Source organism: Manacus candei, unplaced genomic scaffold (genome assembly GCF_025592945.1).
Source record: "Manacus candei isolate 608988 ecotype Guabito, Panama unplaced genomic scaffold, ASM2559294v1 h1tg000013l, whole genome shotgun sequence".
NCBI lineage: Eukaryota > Metazoa > Chordata > Aves > Passeriformes > Pipridae > Manacus > Manacus candei.
This window is the reverse complement of record NW_026138061.1, coordinates 8,249,927-8,268,657: the sequence shown is the minus strand read 5'-3', so window position 1 is coordinate 8,268,657 and position 18,731 is coordinate 8,249,927. Positions and strand designations below refer to the sequence as shown.

The 18,731-nt window shown below is 35.9% G+C and overlaps 1 protein-coding gene across 4 annotated transcripts in view; it reads left to right on the top strand.

The window, feature by feature from the left end:
• The window catches only part of ZFAT (zinc finger and AT-hook domain containing), a 123,853-nt gene extending 105,597 nt beyond the window's left edge, over positions 1-18,256 (top strand). For all 4 annotated transcript variants that reach the window (XM_051778561.1, XM_051778560.1, XM_051778563.1 and 1 more), the window contains 4 exons: positions 2,336-2,454; positions 4,166-4,292; positions 5,842-5,972; positions 17,042-18,256. In XM_051778561.1, the coding sequence (XP_051634521.1) occupies positions 2,336-2,454; positions 4,166-4,292; positions 5,842-5,972; positions 17,042-17,281 (617 nt within the window). In that variant the 3' untranslated portion in view covers positions 17,282-18,256. The remainder of the gene's footprint in view (positions 1-2,335; positions 2,455-4,165; positions 4,293-5,841; positions 5,973-17,041) is intronic.
• Positions 18,257-18,731: the final 475 nt, after the last annotated feature.

Sequence of the window (18,731 nt, the reverse complement as noted above, 5' to 3'; positions counted from 1 at the left end):
AAGAAGATTTTTCAGACCTGATATTAAACAAATCCTTTGAAATGAAAGGACTGTAGATGAAAAGGAAAAGGTGAGAGAACCAGCAAGCAAGAGGATTTGGAAAGAAATTGAGAGGGGAAAGTAACAAAGATTAATATCTAATAAAAGCTGTCTGAATCTATTCATATTGTATTCTACTCGTTCTAAGTTACCCACTGAGCCCAGAGTGAATTTCCTCACACTTGCTTGTCTCCTCTACTCTCAGCTGGGTTTTGATTGCATTGCAGGCACTGCAAATAATCTTAATTGGAAATATTTATATGAATGTAGACTGCTGGACTGTACTCAAGATTCCTAGAATGAGTTTATAAATAAATGAATGATTCATAGAAGGGACTATGTTCATTTCAGCAACTGCATTGCCAAGGATAGACAGCAGTATTTAATTTCTGAGCTTGTATTAGAAATTGAGATCACCTAGGATCAGAGAAATGCTTGGGATTTTGCAGTATGTGTGTATGTTTCTTAGTTTAAATAGAAGTCTGTGATCTGACATTTATTTTTGTATTTTAAAGTAATAAAGGAAAATAAATAACATGAGAATTTGATGTATTCTGCGGAGGGTACAAGAATATTAGATATGCATTACCCACTAGTTTTTCTGCAAGGCCCTGCTCATTTCATAGCTTGTTTTTTATTTTTTTTTGCTTTGTGTTGGGCAGAGCACATAACATTTTTCCCAAATTGTTTCTTTTCTCCTCATGGATACTCCCTACCATTCGTTGTTGTGGTTTTGTATCTGAGAGACAGATTTTCACTTTGTGTTTGTGCAGTGACTTGTGCAGTACATACATGACAATCTAGTTGTGACCTCTATGTTCTGTTATACAAATACTATCACATGCTTTCTTTGGACAGAAAATAATAGTTGTCTTATGGAGATTTAAGGCTAAAAATAAAATGGAGAGCAGATGTCAGTGGAAGCAAGTTGTGGAACTATACAATATCTGTGTGCAGTATTTTGCTGCAAACATCAGTTTTGGTTTTGAATGTAGTTAAGGTATATAATTCATTGACTTTGCATGTCACCTATTATTTTAAAGAATGATATAAAAATAATTTTTCTGAGCTTTCATATCAACTCACTGACACGGAGTTATGTATTACCAATTTAATTCTATGCTTCTGTTATTTGTTCTTTAATTAAAGCCATAATGACAAAAGTTACAGATTTAATTTACCTGATGTGTTGTTAAAATAGTTTTGATATCAAAGTAATGTGGAAGAGTGTTCACTGTTTCACTCCAATGGCTTTTTCCTAATGCTACAGATTGGTGTGAAATTAATATGTAATTTCATTTACTGTAACTAAATATATCTTTGTTCTAATCTGAGCTATTTGAGTGAAACTATTTCAGTTTTGTTTAAGATGGAGTACTGAGCATCTACTGTAACAGTAAAATTTGGTAAAGGCCTATAATAGAGAGCAAAGAGGGGGATTTTTAGAGGAATAATAAGGGTTGGTGAAATACCCTAGTGACTGTGTGTAGTTATATTCTGTTTTAACAAAATAAAAAGTTTATTTCTTTTCACCTGGTAGCATACCATATGGTAGGTTTTCATTAATGTAAAATGGGATTTTTTTTCTAATCACCTTATTTATAAAAGGCTGTGCAACCAGGTCTTGGCTTATAACCAGCTTCTGAGAGTCTCTTTGAAGTATTTGAACATGATGGGTAAGAATTATCATTTGCCACAGTAATGTGGAGTCAGCCATCTGGTATCATAGTTCCTAGAGTGGAATGAGGCACTTCCCCAGCCATTAGATTTGTTAGAGTGAGTTCTGGTCACCTAATGCAACACTTTATCACATGCAGATTATTTTTATTCTGCTTTAGTCAATAGAGGGAAAAAAAGAGAAATACTTATTTGCATAATTACAAGCAGCCGAGATGTGACACTTGGCCAAATGACTTTCATAAGAAAAAAAAGTAAAAGCTGCTTAATCTAATGTAGAAAATTTGATTCTTATGATTTCATCATGCTCAGTTTTTTACCTGTAATGCTGCATGCTAACACAGTGAACATTGTGGTAAATTCATGCTACGCATCATTTTGTACACAGAAAACTTAGATTTACAGTTTTGTGTGTTAACATAAAACTCTCAAAAGCAAAGATAGTTTGTTGAAGATGACATTACGTTGTTAACTCTTCCTAGTTTACTTTGATAATGTATCAAAAAATATTAGTTTGTTTGAAACTTAAGAAATGGGATCAAATTAAAAAGTTTGTTACTGCCTTGAAAAAGAATTTGTATGAAAATAACTCAAGGAATTTATTTGTGTTTCCCTATAGGTGGCATTAAGTGTCCTGTTTGCAGCTTTGTGTACGGTACAAAATGGGAGTTCAACAGGCACCTTAAAAACAAGCATGGAATGAAGCTGGTGGAAAATGATGGGGAGACCAAGTGGGAGGTAAAGTAAAGTTGCCATGGCTTTGACCCTGAGATCTTTTAAAATTCTGGGGAGAAAAGGAAGGATAATTATAAGAACTGTACAGAAATGTAGATTTGACTTCATGTAAGCTTAGAAGGTTGTGTGATCTCATCTTCATTTGATGCATACGTTGCTATGACTGTTAAACTTTAATATATGGTAGGATTAACAACCTTGTAAATGCTTATTTTTTGCATTTTAGCACTCTAGTCCTCTATTTGCAGCAGAAAGGTTGAAAGTTTTAGCAAAAAAGATGTGAAATTGGAAAACTTACTGCATTTTTTATATGCCAAATTTTAATTGGTGTTAACTGCAAGATGAGTAAAGCTGAAAACTTGTATTGAATTAATGAAAAAAAGTTATCTTTTGGTCCAGAGAAGATTAGAATCTAGAAAACTGAATCTTGAAATTGAACAGCTGAAAAAATTGTAATGTTATACAGAGTAAGTCTTCTATCATTTGTTCTATGGTTTCAGCTTCAGTCCAAAGTATATGGAAAATGTGGATTCTTTCCAACTCAAGACTATTCTGTGATTCTGTGAAAATCAAAGTATCTCTAAGATCAGACTTTAAAAAAGTCAAGTTAGGCCTAAGAAACTGAGTTTGGAAAAAACCAAACAACCTGAATTTTCTCCATTTGGGGTGAGGTAGGGCAGGGCAGCTACCTTGAGAGGACAATACCCCTTTCAAGCTTTCCTCTGCTGTCATACTTAGGGCAATTTGTTTTAAAATGGAAACTCTCACCCTTAGAGAGCAGAGCTGACTGCAGATGCAGAATCTCTGGAAAAAACCACAGATTTAGACACTTTTACTTAAAAAATTACAGTTGGCAAGTTGAGTCTCTTCCACTGCCTAAGTAGGCTGGTTTTGATGTTCAGTGAGAGGAAGAAGCCAGAAGTCAACTGCAGTTGGCTGACCTGCACTGTTAAGACCTCTTCTGCTAAATTTTGGCCTGGCCCCCATTATTAATCTAATGCCTGATTTGTGAGAGCTGACCTGTGGGTCTTGTCTAATAGTTATTGAGTATCCACACACAGAAGGTTAAGTCCTTGAAAAATACGGGATTAGGTTCTATTTGGACAGTTATTCAAAGAAGACAGGACAAGCATTTTAAAATGTAGTCCTTTAAAGTCTTGTAAGTCTTGTATCCACATTTCAAATGATTCTCTGTACACCTTCCCAGTAGATGCCCAAAGTTAAAAAAATGAGAGGACATCCCACGTGCAGACATGTCTCTGCTGCTGAAGTGGCTATAAAGAAGGAGTCCCATCAGAGCAGGAGTACATATTAAGAGCTTGTATTGAAAAACATAGTTCATGGAAAGGATAACTTTTCTGAAACAAAATGCTACTTTCAAATTGGAGTCATATTTTACCAGATCTGCATTAATTTTGCTCAAAAGGTCTCTGCTAAACCCTAATACAATAGAAGTCTATTGTTAGTTCTAAAATAACTGCAACAAAAATAAATCAGGATAATTTAGCAGATTTAAAACAACTTTTGAACTAGAATCTAGAAGAAAATTGTGGGATGATATCCTGACTCCCATGTAATATTCTTCTTGAATTCTGTTTCACACAGTATTTCTATAACTCTTGTTACAATACTTGTTGTCCAAATCACATTCCATATTGTTCTTTAAATTGCTAAAATGAGATTATTCATGTCTTGGCTGGGTTTTGTTTCCAAGTTAACTGCTGAAGTTTCTGAAGAAGCATCCACTCAGTATGTCCATATCACGGAGGCTGGAGAAGATGTTCAAGGCACTCAAGCTGCTGTAGCTGCATTACAGAACCTTAGATATACTTCTGAGAATGGTAAGCTACCTTTTTTCTAGGTTGGAACACAATATACATCTTTTTTTTCATAAATACCTAATTCTTTTGAGTACGCTGGGCAATATAAGATCTCCTGTGATCTCCTATTAAAAATGATGAAATTAGTCATCCAGAACTTACTTCTTGGGGGCTATATTTTCTTTGAGGATAAATGAGAAATTACCATTCTTTATGAATTTCTGTATCCTTAAGTCATTAATGCTTATCACAGCCTGTTTTGCACTTTATTATTAGCTGTGTGGAATTTCCTACCTCTATTATTAAATATACTGTGAAATTAGCTATCTTGGCAGAGTAGATGGTGTGTATCTAATGGCAATTCCCTGGCTATTATTTCTCTCCCTGCTTGAGGCAGCCAGTCTGCAGGAGTGACACGGTGGAATAGCTCATTTACCACGTTCCCAAGGCAGTACTAACAAACTCAGTTTTGATGGCACACAAAACTAAGTGAGCTATTCTGTATCAGACTGAGGAAGAAAAGAGTGGTATTAGATAATGGTTGCTAAGGGAGAAATAACAAAAAATGGAGGAAAAGAAAAAGCGTCCAGATTTCTGAGAGTGTTAAAACATCAGAGGCTAAAGTAGGTTTGTTTTATGTGTTTTGGTTTTATATATATAAAAATAAGTAGTTATCAGAAGACAGCATTTTACAGTTGTTTACCATCGTGGTCTTTATAGCTCATAATACAAATAAATAAATAATGATTATGAAATATGCTGCACACGGCAGTTTTGATTTTAAGCACAAGGCTGTAGTCTTCAGAGTAGAATGATGTGCTTTTTAGTGCAACCAGCTTCAGATACTCTTTCAGCATATTCCCTCTCAGTATGAAAAACAGTAGCATTTTGTCTAAAGGCAGTTTTATAGGAAAAAAACCAAACAAACATTTTTCAGTACTCAGATAAAGTTGTTTTGTATGTAAATAACAATATATAACCACTTTCTGGTTTTAATTAAATTATCTGACCTAGGTTCCCATCGCAATATCAACATCAGTGTGAAAGGGTTTGTGATTAAGAGATGAGATTTATTCTATTTGCTGTCTCTTTCCTATTTCTAACAGTGATTAAAGCAAATATAAGGCAGCTTTACATAAGTCTGACAGTTTCTTTTGCTTTCTGACTGTGGTTATAGGTATATAGTCAGGTTCTGTTTGAGATGAATGTCTGGCAAATACACATTTGGGTTTATAAAGTCTTGCAGCTTCACTAATTTGCAGTTACTGTTGTGAGTTGTGCTTGTTGTTTCTTATTCAATGTGTTCTTTTAGATCTCTTTCAAATAGGCATAAAAGTGATCAGTGTGGTTTCACCTGCTGATTCATGTATTCCGTGGGCACATTTGTTTTGTGAATATTTCCCTGCCATAGTTCTGTTATTAGAGTGTCTTGTTACTGAGCTGTTTGAAATGTACAAACAGTGAGCCGGGGCTAAGGCAGGAGGGGAAAGAGAGCCTGTACCACTTAGGTTCACATACCCTTAGAGCTGTTTTACTGTAATGATCTTGTGGCTGCTCTCGTTCTGATAAGGTGAAAGACTTGATCCAACAGCTGTAAACATCCTGCAGCAGATCATTGAGTTGGGTTCAGAGTCCCATGATGCCACCGCAGTTGCTTCTGTAGTTACGATGGCGCCTGGCACGGTGACAGTAGTAAAGCAGGTAAGAGCTCTTTTCTTCTCTAAAACACATATATTTAATTTTCATATATTTGTTGTGAAGTAGGTGTTACTTTGCAAGGGCCAGATTTTAAATTACTGTGCAAGACATGTATAGAATTTTTTCTGAACTGTTTTTTTACTGCGTGTTGTGTGTATGTCTGTTTATATGTCTACACATATACATATTTATACATATATGCATATATATTTTTTATATAGAAAAATGCATATATTTTTGTATATATGTAAAATACTATTGAATAAATACACATATATGTGTACATGTGTATGTATGTGAAAATACAGCTTTTTTTGAGCATTGTGCACAGGCACTTAATGCCACTGTCATCTAAAAGAATTGGGAGGTCCTTGGTGTGCAGCAAGTAGAAGGAAATAATTTTCAATTTGAGGTGCCTGTTGGGTTCAAACATCAAGACTTTTGCTCAGTATTTCCTCCTCACAGATCTGCTAACTTTGTTACTGGCATTTTTCATTCTCCTCACTCCAGACTCCACTTATTCCTTCTGTTTCATCATGTTTTTGCTTATCCCTTTTCCCATTGTGTTCATCAGTTCACTGGGGTCTCTGCACTCAATGTGGTTGATAGGTGAGGGAAGGAAAGTACATGAGAAATTTTAACTTCACAAAGAGTTTAAATAACTTCTTTTATTTAAATGAACCAAAACTGATTATTCTGAATGCTAGAACTAATTTTTGAGTTCAGCATTTTTTTGTAGCGTTGTGGACATTGAGTTCATGGGAGCTTCACCGAAGTGGGAAGTTCATAGTCTGTGGAGCATTTGATAATTTCTAAACTTGCTGCCCAAATGTCATGGAGAAAGAATTTCAAGACAGAGCATTTTGAGATGTTCCTTTGAAATCCTTAACAGGTATTTTGATTAGAAACCCTGTAAGAGTTTGGGCTGGGTTTTTTTTGTAAAATAACAGATCCAAATTTGGAAACTAAATTCAGTCATTAAAGAGAAAAGGCAGTTTACTCCAATTATGTGCAAGTTTCAAAGCAACTTTTACAGTCAAGTCATTACCAGTGTGCATACTGTGCTCTACATATGATCTATTTAGGGGCTGAATGCAGTATTAGTCATTGGTGTTTGTCTGTAAATGTTACTGAAACAAATTCTTCCCTTAAAAATGCATCTTTTGAGGCCTTCCTACTATAAGTGCAGGAGAAAGGGGCTACTAAAGTAACAGCTACCAAGAAGTAATGTTTTGATATTTGAATGTTATCAAAAATGCATAATTTACAAAATCTGATGATTCTTCCTCCTCCAGTTGTTAAATCTGATCAATGTCTGATTCATCTTAAAATCAATCATCTTCCTTGTTAGACCATCTGAATTTGCTGGTAGCTATTTCTAAGTAAATATTTATATTCCAAATTAATTTTCTTCCTTGCTTCTTAATCCATATTTATAGCCTTTTGAGTTTACAAGCTGCTAAGCCTTGATCGCTTTTTTTTCCCTTGCCTTGTGTACATCAGTGACTCTCACTGGTCTGATGTCAAACTCTTAAGCTCCATTCCTATATCAAATGAAATGCTGAATTCTTGGAGCACAGATCTCTTTGCTGCTTCATTTTTTTATCTCCTCTCCCTCCCCACCACCACTTTAGAGTCTTTTTAATATAAAGCAGCTTTTTTCTCCTACGTCTAAGTGGCACAGAAGCAAAATCAGTGAAGAATTCAGATACCTCTCAACCTGAGTGATCTTGTGCTACCTCTGTTTATGATGACTTTTGCTAAGGATTTACACTGATGCTCAAGGCACTGTTCCTCTGTGAACATGTTTCTTGCATGTTCTGAAATGCCTGCTCATTTCTTTCTCTGGTAGCCCCAGTACTTTTCACTCTATGTGTGCAGGAGTTTGCAGATCTGTGATTTCCCAGGGGAAGATCAGGTGACTTACTGTTCACTGACCTTTAGTGGGCTTTATGGAAGCACAGCAAGGACCAGGGGAGCTCTTTAGATGATGATGATGATCTATCTTTTTTAAATTTTTCTTCTTTCATTTTTCTATTTTGTTATTTTTTCTCTTTTAATTTTTTATATAATTCAGTGTTTTATCAAAGTCTGTCTGTTCTGTTATAGAGCTGTACTTACATTCCAGCCTGTCTTCCCACCAGAAGATTGCTCATTTGTAATCTGAGGGAAAGAAGTCTTTAAATGTTATTAACATGACTTACTCCTTCCCTGTTCAGAACAAGATTTTTCTTCAGTACAGAGTTGCTTTCTGTGGGATATCCCTCATTTGTGAGGTTTTAATTGTAGTAGGTTCCTAATTGTTAACCTTGAAGTGACCTTAAGATGTGCAGATTTCACTTTCCTTCTGAAAAATGCATTCTAAACTTTCTTCTATGACCTTCAGCTTCTCTTGTGGATTGTGAGACAAAGAATTCATTCAGGGTGTCAGCAATATATCAACATCATCTGTCACTGAATTTCCACTCTTGTTCTCTAATGGCCTCACCAAGTCCTTGCTTAGCAGCTCGAGTCCATTTTCTTTTCCTTAACATTTATTGTAGTTCTGATTTTTATCCTGTTATGTTTGTTTTTTTCTTTTTTTTCTCTAAGGACATATATTATCCATTTCTCATTTTAGTTCTTACCTTCATATCTCATTTTTAGCTAGCCCTTCCACGTTGCCTTGATATTTCTCTATTAGCACCAAGAAATTTCTTTGAAATCGTAAATTACTAGAATGTTTTAAAAGTATTTTTTGCTGTAAATGTAACACTAAAGTGTTCCTATTTTTTGTCTTCCATTTCCTCCCTGGAAATTTCTTTTTCCCACAGTTGTCCTTTCCTTACTTTTCACTCATAAAAGTCCCATTTACGCTTGATCCTTAAAATTATGCTGCATCTGTCAGTAATGCTGCCATCCTCATGCTTTAGCACTTCCTTAACCTGTGTGCTCACATACCTTCAGTGTGCTGTACTCATAGAGCTTCAGGGTAATGCAAGACTTTTACCTCCAGAAACAAATTGTCTTTATCTCTAAGTCCTTTTCAGCATCTTGGAAGATATTTGATACATTAGTTAGGTCTAACCGGTGTAAGTTTAAAATTGTTTTCCACTAGGTCACAAAACAGAAAGGAGGGATTATTCTATGAAATTATTGTTCTGGGTTGCTTGTTTTCTTACCGCAGGGATCTTAAATCATGAGTACACATGATGGATGTGACGGCAAGATCACATTGTCTCTTCAAAGCTCCCAGCTCCTGAACTGCATGTTGAGAAGAAAAAGATTTCAGTTTTGACTTTGGAAACTTCTTGCTTTTTGTTCATAGGAATGATTTTATAAAAAAAGAATGCTTTGATAACATAAAGATAGCCAATCCCAGCCCGGCTCAGGATTCAGATTATGATTTTAAACCCCAAAAAAGCAAAGCTAGCCTTGTTGAGTTTGAATTGTGATTGGGAAATAAGAATCATTCTGACAATGTCATATGTATGGGAGCTTTCAAAGTTTGTGTCTAGAGCCTGAAATGATTTTAGGTTATTCTTGCCTGCAAGTCAGTATTCTAATCAATTATCAAAGTTAAACTTTTTCTGGTATCTAATTTGGAAGAAATCTTGTTGCGTGACAGCTATGAAAACATACAACCACTAAGGAATGTAATATATAACAAATGCCCCCCAAAAAAGAAGTTAATAATGTAATAAAGTTTTACCAGTATGATCAGGGACTGGCAAAAATCCACTCTGAAGCTTTGATCACAGCATGACAGGAGTGTGAATTTGAGTCCTTTTCAGTTACTAGTGATCCAGTCCAGATCTTTCTCTGGAATAAAGAGCTAATGAAGATAATTCTTTATAGCATGACATTTGAGTTGTTCTGCACTGCTTAAAGACCAAAAAGTAATGAGGTGAGGAAAAGGAAGAGGAAAGAGTGCTAAATTTGAAGAATAAGTAGGAAAGAGGCTAATAAATGCTTAGAAAAGGGATGAAGTACTGTTCACAGTGATTGGTAAACATAGGCAGGAGATGGGGAGAAAGCAGTTTTGTGGGAACAGAGCATGTAGCAAGGTGGAAGCACTGGAAGTGTAAACCAAGACACTTCCCTTTCTGCTCATTTGACTCTCTGTAGCCTATTACAGATGTACTTTTGCCCTTGTGCCTGAGGGTGGAGATTGATTCATTTGGGTTTTTGTTTATTTTGCTAGCAGAGGCTGTTCAATCCATTATTTATATAGGTGGACTATTTTCCTAGCTCACATGCTGAATATAAAGTCAGGACTGGAGGATGAGCAGTCATGCCAGTATCACAGACACCCTTGATTTACAATCTCTCTGTTCACAGACTTTTCACACAGTGTATCTGTCTGTTTACTGGAACATAGACAGAGAGTGTTTAACTACAAACTGCCTTGATGTATAGTTCTGTCTTTTAGCTTGTGTACATCAAATAAGGATGTTAATTGTTTCTTAAGAAGTTTGTTCCAAGTTAAACATTTGTTTGATTTAAATACTGAGTTTCTTGTGAAGAAACATTTCCCTCAGAAATGAGCACCCCTGATATCTTGTATTTTGCAGAGGAAACTCTTTCAGTGTATAGTGTCTGTTGAGTTATTCTTCAGTTAGACGAGATTCAAAGTGCATTTTCTTGGTTTCAGAATACATAAACATCCTTAGAATTTTAGTTCCAGAATCCCTCACTGCATGGACCAGAACATCACAAGCGTTGCCCCTTCTTGGCCTGTGTCCATCAGCTCTAGTTTTTTGTTTGTAGCTGTTGCTCTTCCATTTCCAGTGTTTGTTAGTGGGAATGTGTAATGGTAGTAAGATACTTTCTGATTTAATTAATTTATTTTTCATCAGTGCAATGTATTTCTTGTACCAGATCTCTTTGACACAAAGCGTAGAATGCATGTACAGGTCTTTGTCCAAATATGAGGTTTTATTTTTGCGTCAAATTACTGAACCAGAGCAGTAGAATTTTAGATTCCAAACCAAAGGTTTGTATTGGTATATTCTGTAGTAACCAGTTAAATTTGGTTGCATGTTATCTGTTTGCCAGGTTTTTTTTCATTTAGGTAGTGATGGTGATCTGCTGGTAATTTGCTATGTTTAGTCCTGTGATGCTGTATCGGGTCTGTGTGCCCTAGAGCCATCACTTCAAGCTCATTCTGAAGATGGCTAAGAAGATTGTATTAATCACTATCCATTGTTATTAATCATTAAGGTGATTATATCAGCCTTTCTGCGCGGTTGTTCATCAGCAGTCCACTTTATTGTTCACCCCTGTGGGGTACCTTTCCTGTTGTTCAAGGCAGAAAGCTGATCTCCTCCTCAGGTAGGTCCTTGGGCCTTGCCTGCAGGTGATTATCTAAATGATGCCGATTTGTTCTGCATGATGACTCTTATATGGTCTCTTATTTCAACCACTTTGCTAAAATGGTTGTCCAAGCTATCATTATTTTATGGTACAGTTAACTCTGATAGTCTTTTTTCTGATGCTCACAGATTATGTTTTGTCCCTTTTGTATTCTTTCAGAAAAATTCAAAGATTACTGTCTCTCCTTCTCTTGACATCACACTCTCTTATTCTGTTCGCTTGATGTTCCTTTTTTTGCCACACTAAACAAAACCTTTATTTTCCTTTCCAAGGCTTTTTACTCCTTTTCTGACTTAGAGCCCCATTTCTCATTAGCTGTGAAGATTTTGACTCCTACCTTTGCACAGTCCATGAAGATTTAATTGCTCATTACTTTTTTTCAGACAAGTTTCTTAATGCCTTCTTCCATATTGTGATTAGTTATGTGGATTTTTAATGAGGAGCAATTTGTACCTCATTGTCTTCTCTCAATTACTTGTCAAAAGTATGATGACAGTAATTATCTGTGCATAGGCTATTGGTGTATTAATACTAATGCTCATCAAACAGAACTACTACTGTCTCATTTATGTTGTACTCCCCCACCTCCCTTTTTCTGTGTCTGCTTGCTGTCTCTTATACTGAAATTATAAGGCCTTCGGGGCATGAACTATTCTTTACAAGTAACATAGCTCATACATTCAAGGTCCTGATTCAAAGTACTACTTTGATATTAACAGTAAAGAGTAGTAGTTGGCAGTTGAATTTTTTTCTCCTTTTCTCCCACTCAGGAATATGAGACAGGACTGATGTTCTTACTGCTCTATAGGCTGAAGTGAAGAGTTAAATCTATTCCTGAAAAGCATAGTAAACTATTTTCAGCCTAGGCATAATGTGCTCTAAAGAATAAGTATATCAACTATTACAATAACTAATCAGATCTTTATCAGAGGATAACCAGAAAACACTGGATTTCCATGCATTTCACTCTTTATTTTAGTTTCTTTCATCCTTTTATTCTGTGATCTCTTCAGGCTCCAATAAAATCCTACCATGCTAAGTCACTTCCTTTAAAGTGACAGCAGTAGGAGTGCACAGCAATGATTACACATCAGCTCAAAGCAGATCACAGAGCAGAGTTTTGTAGTGTAACACATCTTCTAAAATAAATATCTAATATTAGCATGGCTGTCACGTCACAGGCTACTGCACGTTGTACTTCAGCAGCACACCCTGTATTTCAGTCTGGCTTGGATTGGTACCTGTGTGATGGTAGGTGCTGATGTTAGTCTAGGAAATTTGCCAGGACATGGAGTTTTATATATGTTGATTGTCAAGTTTGCAGTTGTTTTAGAACATGGAGCAATTTGATGCTTCCCGTGATGGTACCAGCAAAGGAAAATGTTAACTGGGGCAGATGGCCCTGTTTCCTCAGCTTTTGTGGAATTCTCATCATCTCTGTAACATACAGATAACATCTCATGTCAAGATTGCTGTCCTGTTAGAGCTCTTAAAACAATGGGAATGTTTTGAGGCCATTCTGCCATTTTGAACCGTTGTCAGTCACAATCTCTGTCAGGATATATTCAAGCAGCCAGTTGCTAAAACTTTTTTAAAATCTGCATCTGTATGAAGGTTTGTTTGATGCCTTGCAGTTTTGATTTTATGCAAAGCAAGTCTTTCATACTCAAGTCTCTTATTATTCTGAAACCATTGTGCGCCAGATTGTTTTGTAGCTCATTATAGAGATTCATATGATCAAATTACAGTGTTTTCTGTGTCTTTTTCACACAGTATAACTATATGTAAACTAGAACTGAGAGAGTTCAGATTATTCAAACAATATTGAACAAAACTTGTAGGCACCAATGTCAGCTGGCACGTCACATATCCAGGTGCTCTCTGTGATCTAAAATGCTTATGATTCACCTTTCATCTCAATCCTTTCTGTAGATATTTTGTATATTTTCTTACTGGTGTTTTATGATATAAATAGGAGCATCTGTAACCTAGTATAAGGTTTTGAAAATCTGAAAGATCTCTGTGATTAAATTTTTTTCCTTATGGTAAACTGGAAGGCATCATTGATTCTGAAATCAAGGGAGAGATTCCACAGAGGATTTGGGAACAGGCCCAGCAAAACTGTTTTAAACACTACAGACCTGCAACTCCTGCTGACTTCAAATAAAACCAAAGATATTACATTATTTCACAGGATGAGCTCTGGAGTAAGGAAAAGGCTTTAGCATCTTACTGCAAATATTTTCTTTACTCCTTTTCAGAAAAGGGAAGAAGTGTATTTTCCTTAATGACTTGAATTAATTTATTTCAAAATAAAAAAAGGCTTTCTTGCTTTGAGAGGAAGAGATTGCTCTAAGAGAGACTCATTTTTAATGACTACTTACGTGTATTTGGATGGTCCTCGGATATGTAAATTTAGAACATTTGGAATTTAGAAATGTTGAGCTTCTTATGAAAACATGGTGCTAAAAGCCCCTTTGGCTTTTGTGGAGACGGATTAAGTTAATAAAGAATATTTATGCAGGTACTGACTTGATTTAATATGCCAGCTGTGTGTGGCTTCAGCTCCTTGCTGTCATTCTCTAACGAAGGATAAGCAGACAGATGCTTTTCAGCTGGCTCTTAAACAGAAAAGAGGTCTTGGATGCTACTCTTCAAAAGATTTCAGATGGCAATAAAAAGAATTGAGTGTAGTGACTTCATTCATTCTAATGGCAGCTGTCCCACTGTTTCATCAATTTGAGGGATGTAAATTAACATTTTGAGATTATTCTCTGTGGAACAATCTAATAGGAACCAAGCAGATGCATGTAAACATTGAACTGATTTGAAATGCGAATATCCCAAATAATGTGATGATTTGTCAAACTAAAAGGATTACAGATAGCTGTCCAAAAAGGATACTGGAGGCTAGAAACACTAGAAATAAGGGCATTAGTCTTCTTTACCCTGCATGACAATGGTAATAAACCCACATGGATAAAGTCAGGTAGGGAGGTTAAATTAACTTTCTTTATTGACCATTTTCATTTCAAAAGCGTATAAAACTGAATAAGTATTAGATTGCTGCTATTGAATTGAATGAGGTTCTGGTTTCATTTCATTTTCGTGTCAACTGTGCTTTATTTATTTTCCTTTCTTCATTATTTATATACATTCACAAAACTATATTTACAGTTAGTTATGGGTTTTGATTTAGAGTGACTACGGTGAGATCCATCTCATACTGTGTTGTGCATTCTCACAGCTCTTGGCAAATGCAGTGTAATTTTTCTGGCCTGAGGCATGTTGTTAGAGGTTTATGTAAAGTGCATTAAAACAAGAGAAGATAGTGTATATTACATAATTAAAGGACCACATTTTAGACACCCCTATTTTTGTATTTGTTTGAGCATCTCTAAAATCAAGGGCTGTAATTGTGAGCTGATTCATAACAAGCTGGGAGATCCTAATTATCTAACATTTTTAACTGCAGCTTCCTATCTGAATTTGCTAATGATTAGACTTTCCTCTGTGCATTACAGTCTTCATTAGCAGATCTTGTGCATGTCCTTACTTGCACAGAGGAGCTGACATGAGCAGGTAACCTCAGGAAGGGGAAGAGAACAGTCAGGGAAACTGAAGAGGAGAGATTTAGATTAGGTGTCAGGAATAAATCCTTTACTCAGAGAGTAGTGAGGCACTGGAACAGGTTGCCTGGAGAAGTTGTGGATGCCCCATCCCTGGGGGATGGTGTTCAAGGCCAGGCTGGATGGGTTGGAAGATGCCTGTGGCGGAGGGGTTGGAACTAGATGATATTTAAGTTCCCTTCCAATCCAAACCATTCTGTGATTAGATGACTCTTTGATACCTGTATTTTGCAACAACATATATTGGTTTTCAGAGAGTAGTTGCAAATTCTATTGTGTCAAGAGAAGCATCACCTAATTGTGTAGGTCGTTGAGCTTGAACTTTAGCAGAAGCTGTTTAAAGTAACTGTCAAATAAAATGTTCAGATATGCTTGGTAAAAGAAACAGAATGTGAAAAGGACTTTATGCCATTCCTGTATTTTTATCCCTGTAATCTGAATCCTGTGCAACAAAACCAGAGTCAGCATCAGTAGGTACGATTGTGCTATTACATTAAGGTTGATGACAATGGCCAGGTTCCCTTTAGATGTTAAATCTTTCACCAGATAATATCCACATATATTTCATCAATATATTACAGCCATACTGACTTAGGGACCTCTGAATAATTTAAAACCTGAACATATTCATTATTGTTGAAGAAAAAGCCTTCTATAGCCTGATGAATTGAGTGAGAGTTCAAAGTGATATGAAGTCCTGAGGGGTTTGTGTGTCTCTGAAATCTTCAACTGACAGATATTTTAAACACAAAATAAAAAAGTTAAAAGCAAAGTCATTGGAATGGGTACTCTGGGCAAAAATTGAGTGAGCAAAGAGCATCAGGAAAACAAACATATAGGGCTGCTTTTTCTCCTTGCTGGTCTCTAAGGGATCAAACTGATCCTTGGAATCTATGCTGTAGTTCTTCCCTTCTGTTCCCACTCCCCTCTTAAACAACATTAATCTTAATTATATTTTCTTGAACTTGATTGTTCTACTTTTGAGTCACCTTCTAACTAAAAAAAAATTGACCCTTCCTAATTTGCATAATTTAGATTCCACACTTTGTAGAATCTACCATGTTTGACCTGTTCTTTTAAAGGTCACTTATGAGTTCAGTGCTGCAGGACCACACTGAGATCCAGTGAACTGAATTATAGAATCCCAGAATGGTTTGGGATGGAAGGGACCTTAAAGATCGTCTCATTCCAAACTTTGCAGGGACACCTTCCACTAACAAATACCTCTGTATACTGAAAAATTACTATTCCATTCTCTCCTCAAAAGTAGATTATTTTACCACTAACACTTGAGAGAATGCATTTTCTCCCTAAGACTTACAGTTTTGTGATATTTTTATACTCCCCTGGAATACTTTCCATGGGAATTTTACGTGGATCTGGTAGAGAATTAAGATTTGTTCTTGAATTCTGGTGCTTACTGTATTTCAATACTTGACAGGCAGCTGTATGAACTCTTTAAAATCCCACACTGAATGGTGTTGCTTTTTTCATTTTGACAAGAAGCAAAATGTTCAGTAAAATTTCTGTTATTTTCAATTGCTTCTGTCACTCTCCTTTCAATAATGTATGTATTGCTGCCTCACAAACAGTAGGCCTTAGGATTCTATTTCAGTAATATTTACATTTCACATTTTTCCAATGAAAGTTTGTTAAGGTTTGCAATGAAATTTTAATACTTATATGAGACCTGATTGACTAGGGAAAAAAAGAAATGGGTACAGTTTTTTCGTGTGGTTTTGTATGGATTCTCATCTCAATGCTACTAGAGTTGTTTGACTTCAGATTTATTTAAATAGGAGCAGTTTTGAATGAACGACTGCTGAGAGATTAAAGCTCTGCAAAGACCAACGTTACTGGAACTTTGCATCTCTCTGTGCATTTAACTTAGATGCTGTGTTACTGCTTTCATTATTCTGCCTTGCTATACACTCATTAATCAAAAATGATCACATTTTCTGTAAAACCGACATTTTCTTTCAAAACTAGGTGATCGCTAATTCGTGTGCTGTATTTCCATTAATCATCATAATACCTGGTACTTACTGGAAAGGTGAAATTTCTGTAACCTCTCAAATTTCTCCTTAGGTAAAAGAAGAGGAGCAATCAGCCAATCACACCTTGATGATTCAAGAGACACTGCAGCAGGCGTCAGTGGAGCTGTCTGAGCAGCATCACCTGGTGGTCTCATCAGATGAAGTGGAGGGGATTGAGACAGTGACTGTCTATACACAGGGTGGAGAGGCTTCTGAATTCATTGTTTATGTTCAGGAGGCTGTGCAGCCTGTGGAGGAGCAAACTGTGGAACAATCAGTGCAGGAGCTCTAGAGAACAGCGTTCAAAGGAGATGGCTACTTGATTTGTAAAAAAGTTTGGGGTTTTTTTTCCCAAACAAAAGCAATCAAGGTGATGGATTTTAATCTGTGAAGTAATCTAACTAGTTGGATTGTATGAGTAATTTGACATCATGTGCAAAAAACCTCCTCAGACTTTTTTCTTTTCTAAAAAATGGTCATATTTTGAGGAAAAAATATTCTTCCCTTTCTCAGAAGATCTCTCACTTGATTCCTGTAAATCCTCACAAATATAATCTGTTCAAAACTGTGGTATCCCATGATAATAAAAATCCATAAAGGTAGCTAGAATGTATAGAAAAACCCATACATCCCATTTTGTACACACTTAATATGTGCTTGATTTGACTGGAAGCAAAATTGTTTTTTCTTTAAATTAAAAAGGGCCTCATTTCTGAGTACATGCTTAGGAAGTGTCTGCGAAGTTGTGGTTCTAACCCAAACAGAGGTTCAAGACTTTAATTAGAAACGTACCACAGATGGACTGTAGTTGGTGCTTGTGAGGTGATCCTTTGAGTTTGAGAGGTATTAAAGCCATATGTGAAAATTCTGGGTACCAGTAGGATGACTGTTATTTAGATATTTGAATGATGATAACTCTTTCCATCCCACTGAGTAAGTACCTGTCCCGTAGCATAAATTGAAACCAAATCTGTCAAATTAAGGAAATATTCTTTTGTTTTTAAGAAAAACAATATATTCAAAAGATTTGTAAATGCTATAAGAGATGTATGTTCATATGTTTTAAACAGATGTGCTTGTAAATATGATTGTGTGAAAAAAACTTGTACAAAAAACTTAAGTAAATATTGACAAAAATCTAGATATTCTTAATTATGCATGTATATAGTTCCAGATTTTTCTTCATGAATCTTGAATTGTTTCTGGCTTAATATTTTTAAATTTGAGCTATAAAAGTTATTAATAACAAAATTGTCATGTTTTCTTCTAGTGCTCTAATTTATTAAGTGCTGATTTCCTTTTCACAGCTAAGTAAAAACATGCTGGTTTACACTGACTGTGACAAATTATTCCTGTAGTTAGTAGTGTTTAATCAAGAAAGTGGCACCATGAAGTCCAGGCAGACTTTTCTATGTGATTGAACTTATTTCTGGGTGTTCAGGGTAGAAAAGTGGAGAAAAGCTTTTTACTAAGTGGATATAATGCAGTGAGTTGGTTGTCTGCCTCTTCTGGCTCTGCTGGGTTCTCTCAATGCTGAACAAAATCAGTGGTAGCTTCTCCCTTAACTGTGGTGATAGGGAATTTAAATTTGTTCATGGAAAAGAACTGAGAGTTGTTTGGCTTTGATGGCAACTGTGTGTCCTCAGGTTTAGTCTTGAAAGTGCACCAGAAGCCCCAGGGGTGTTAAGGTTGTAGGATGGAGACCTCGTTGCCATTTTGTGTTGCTGACTGGAGCTGGTAAA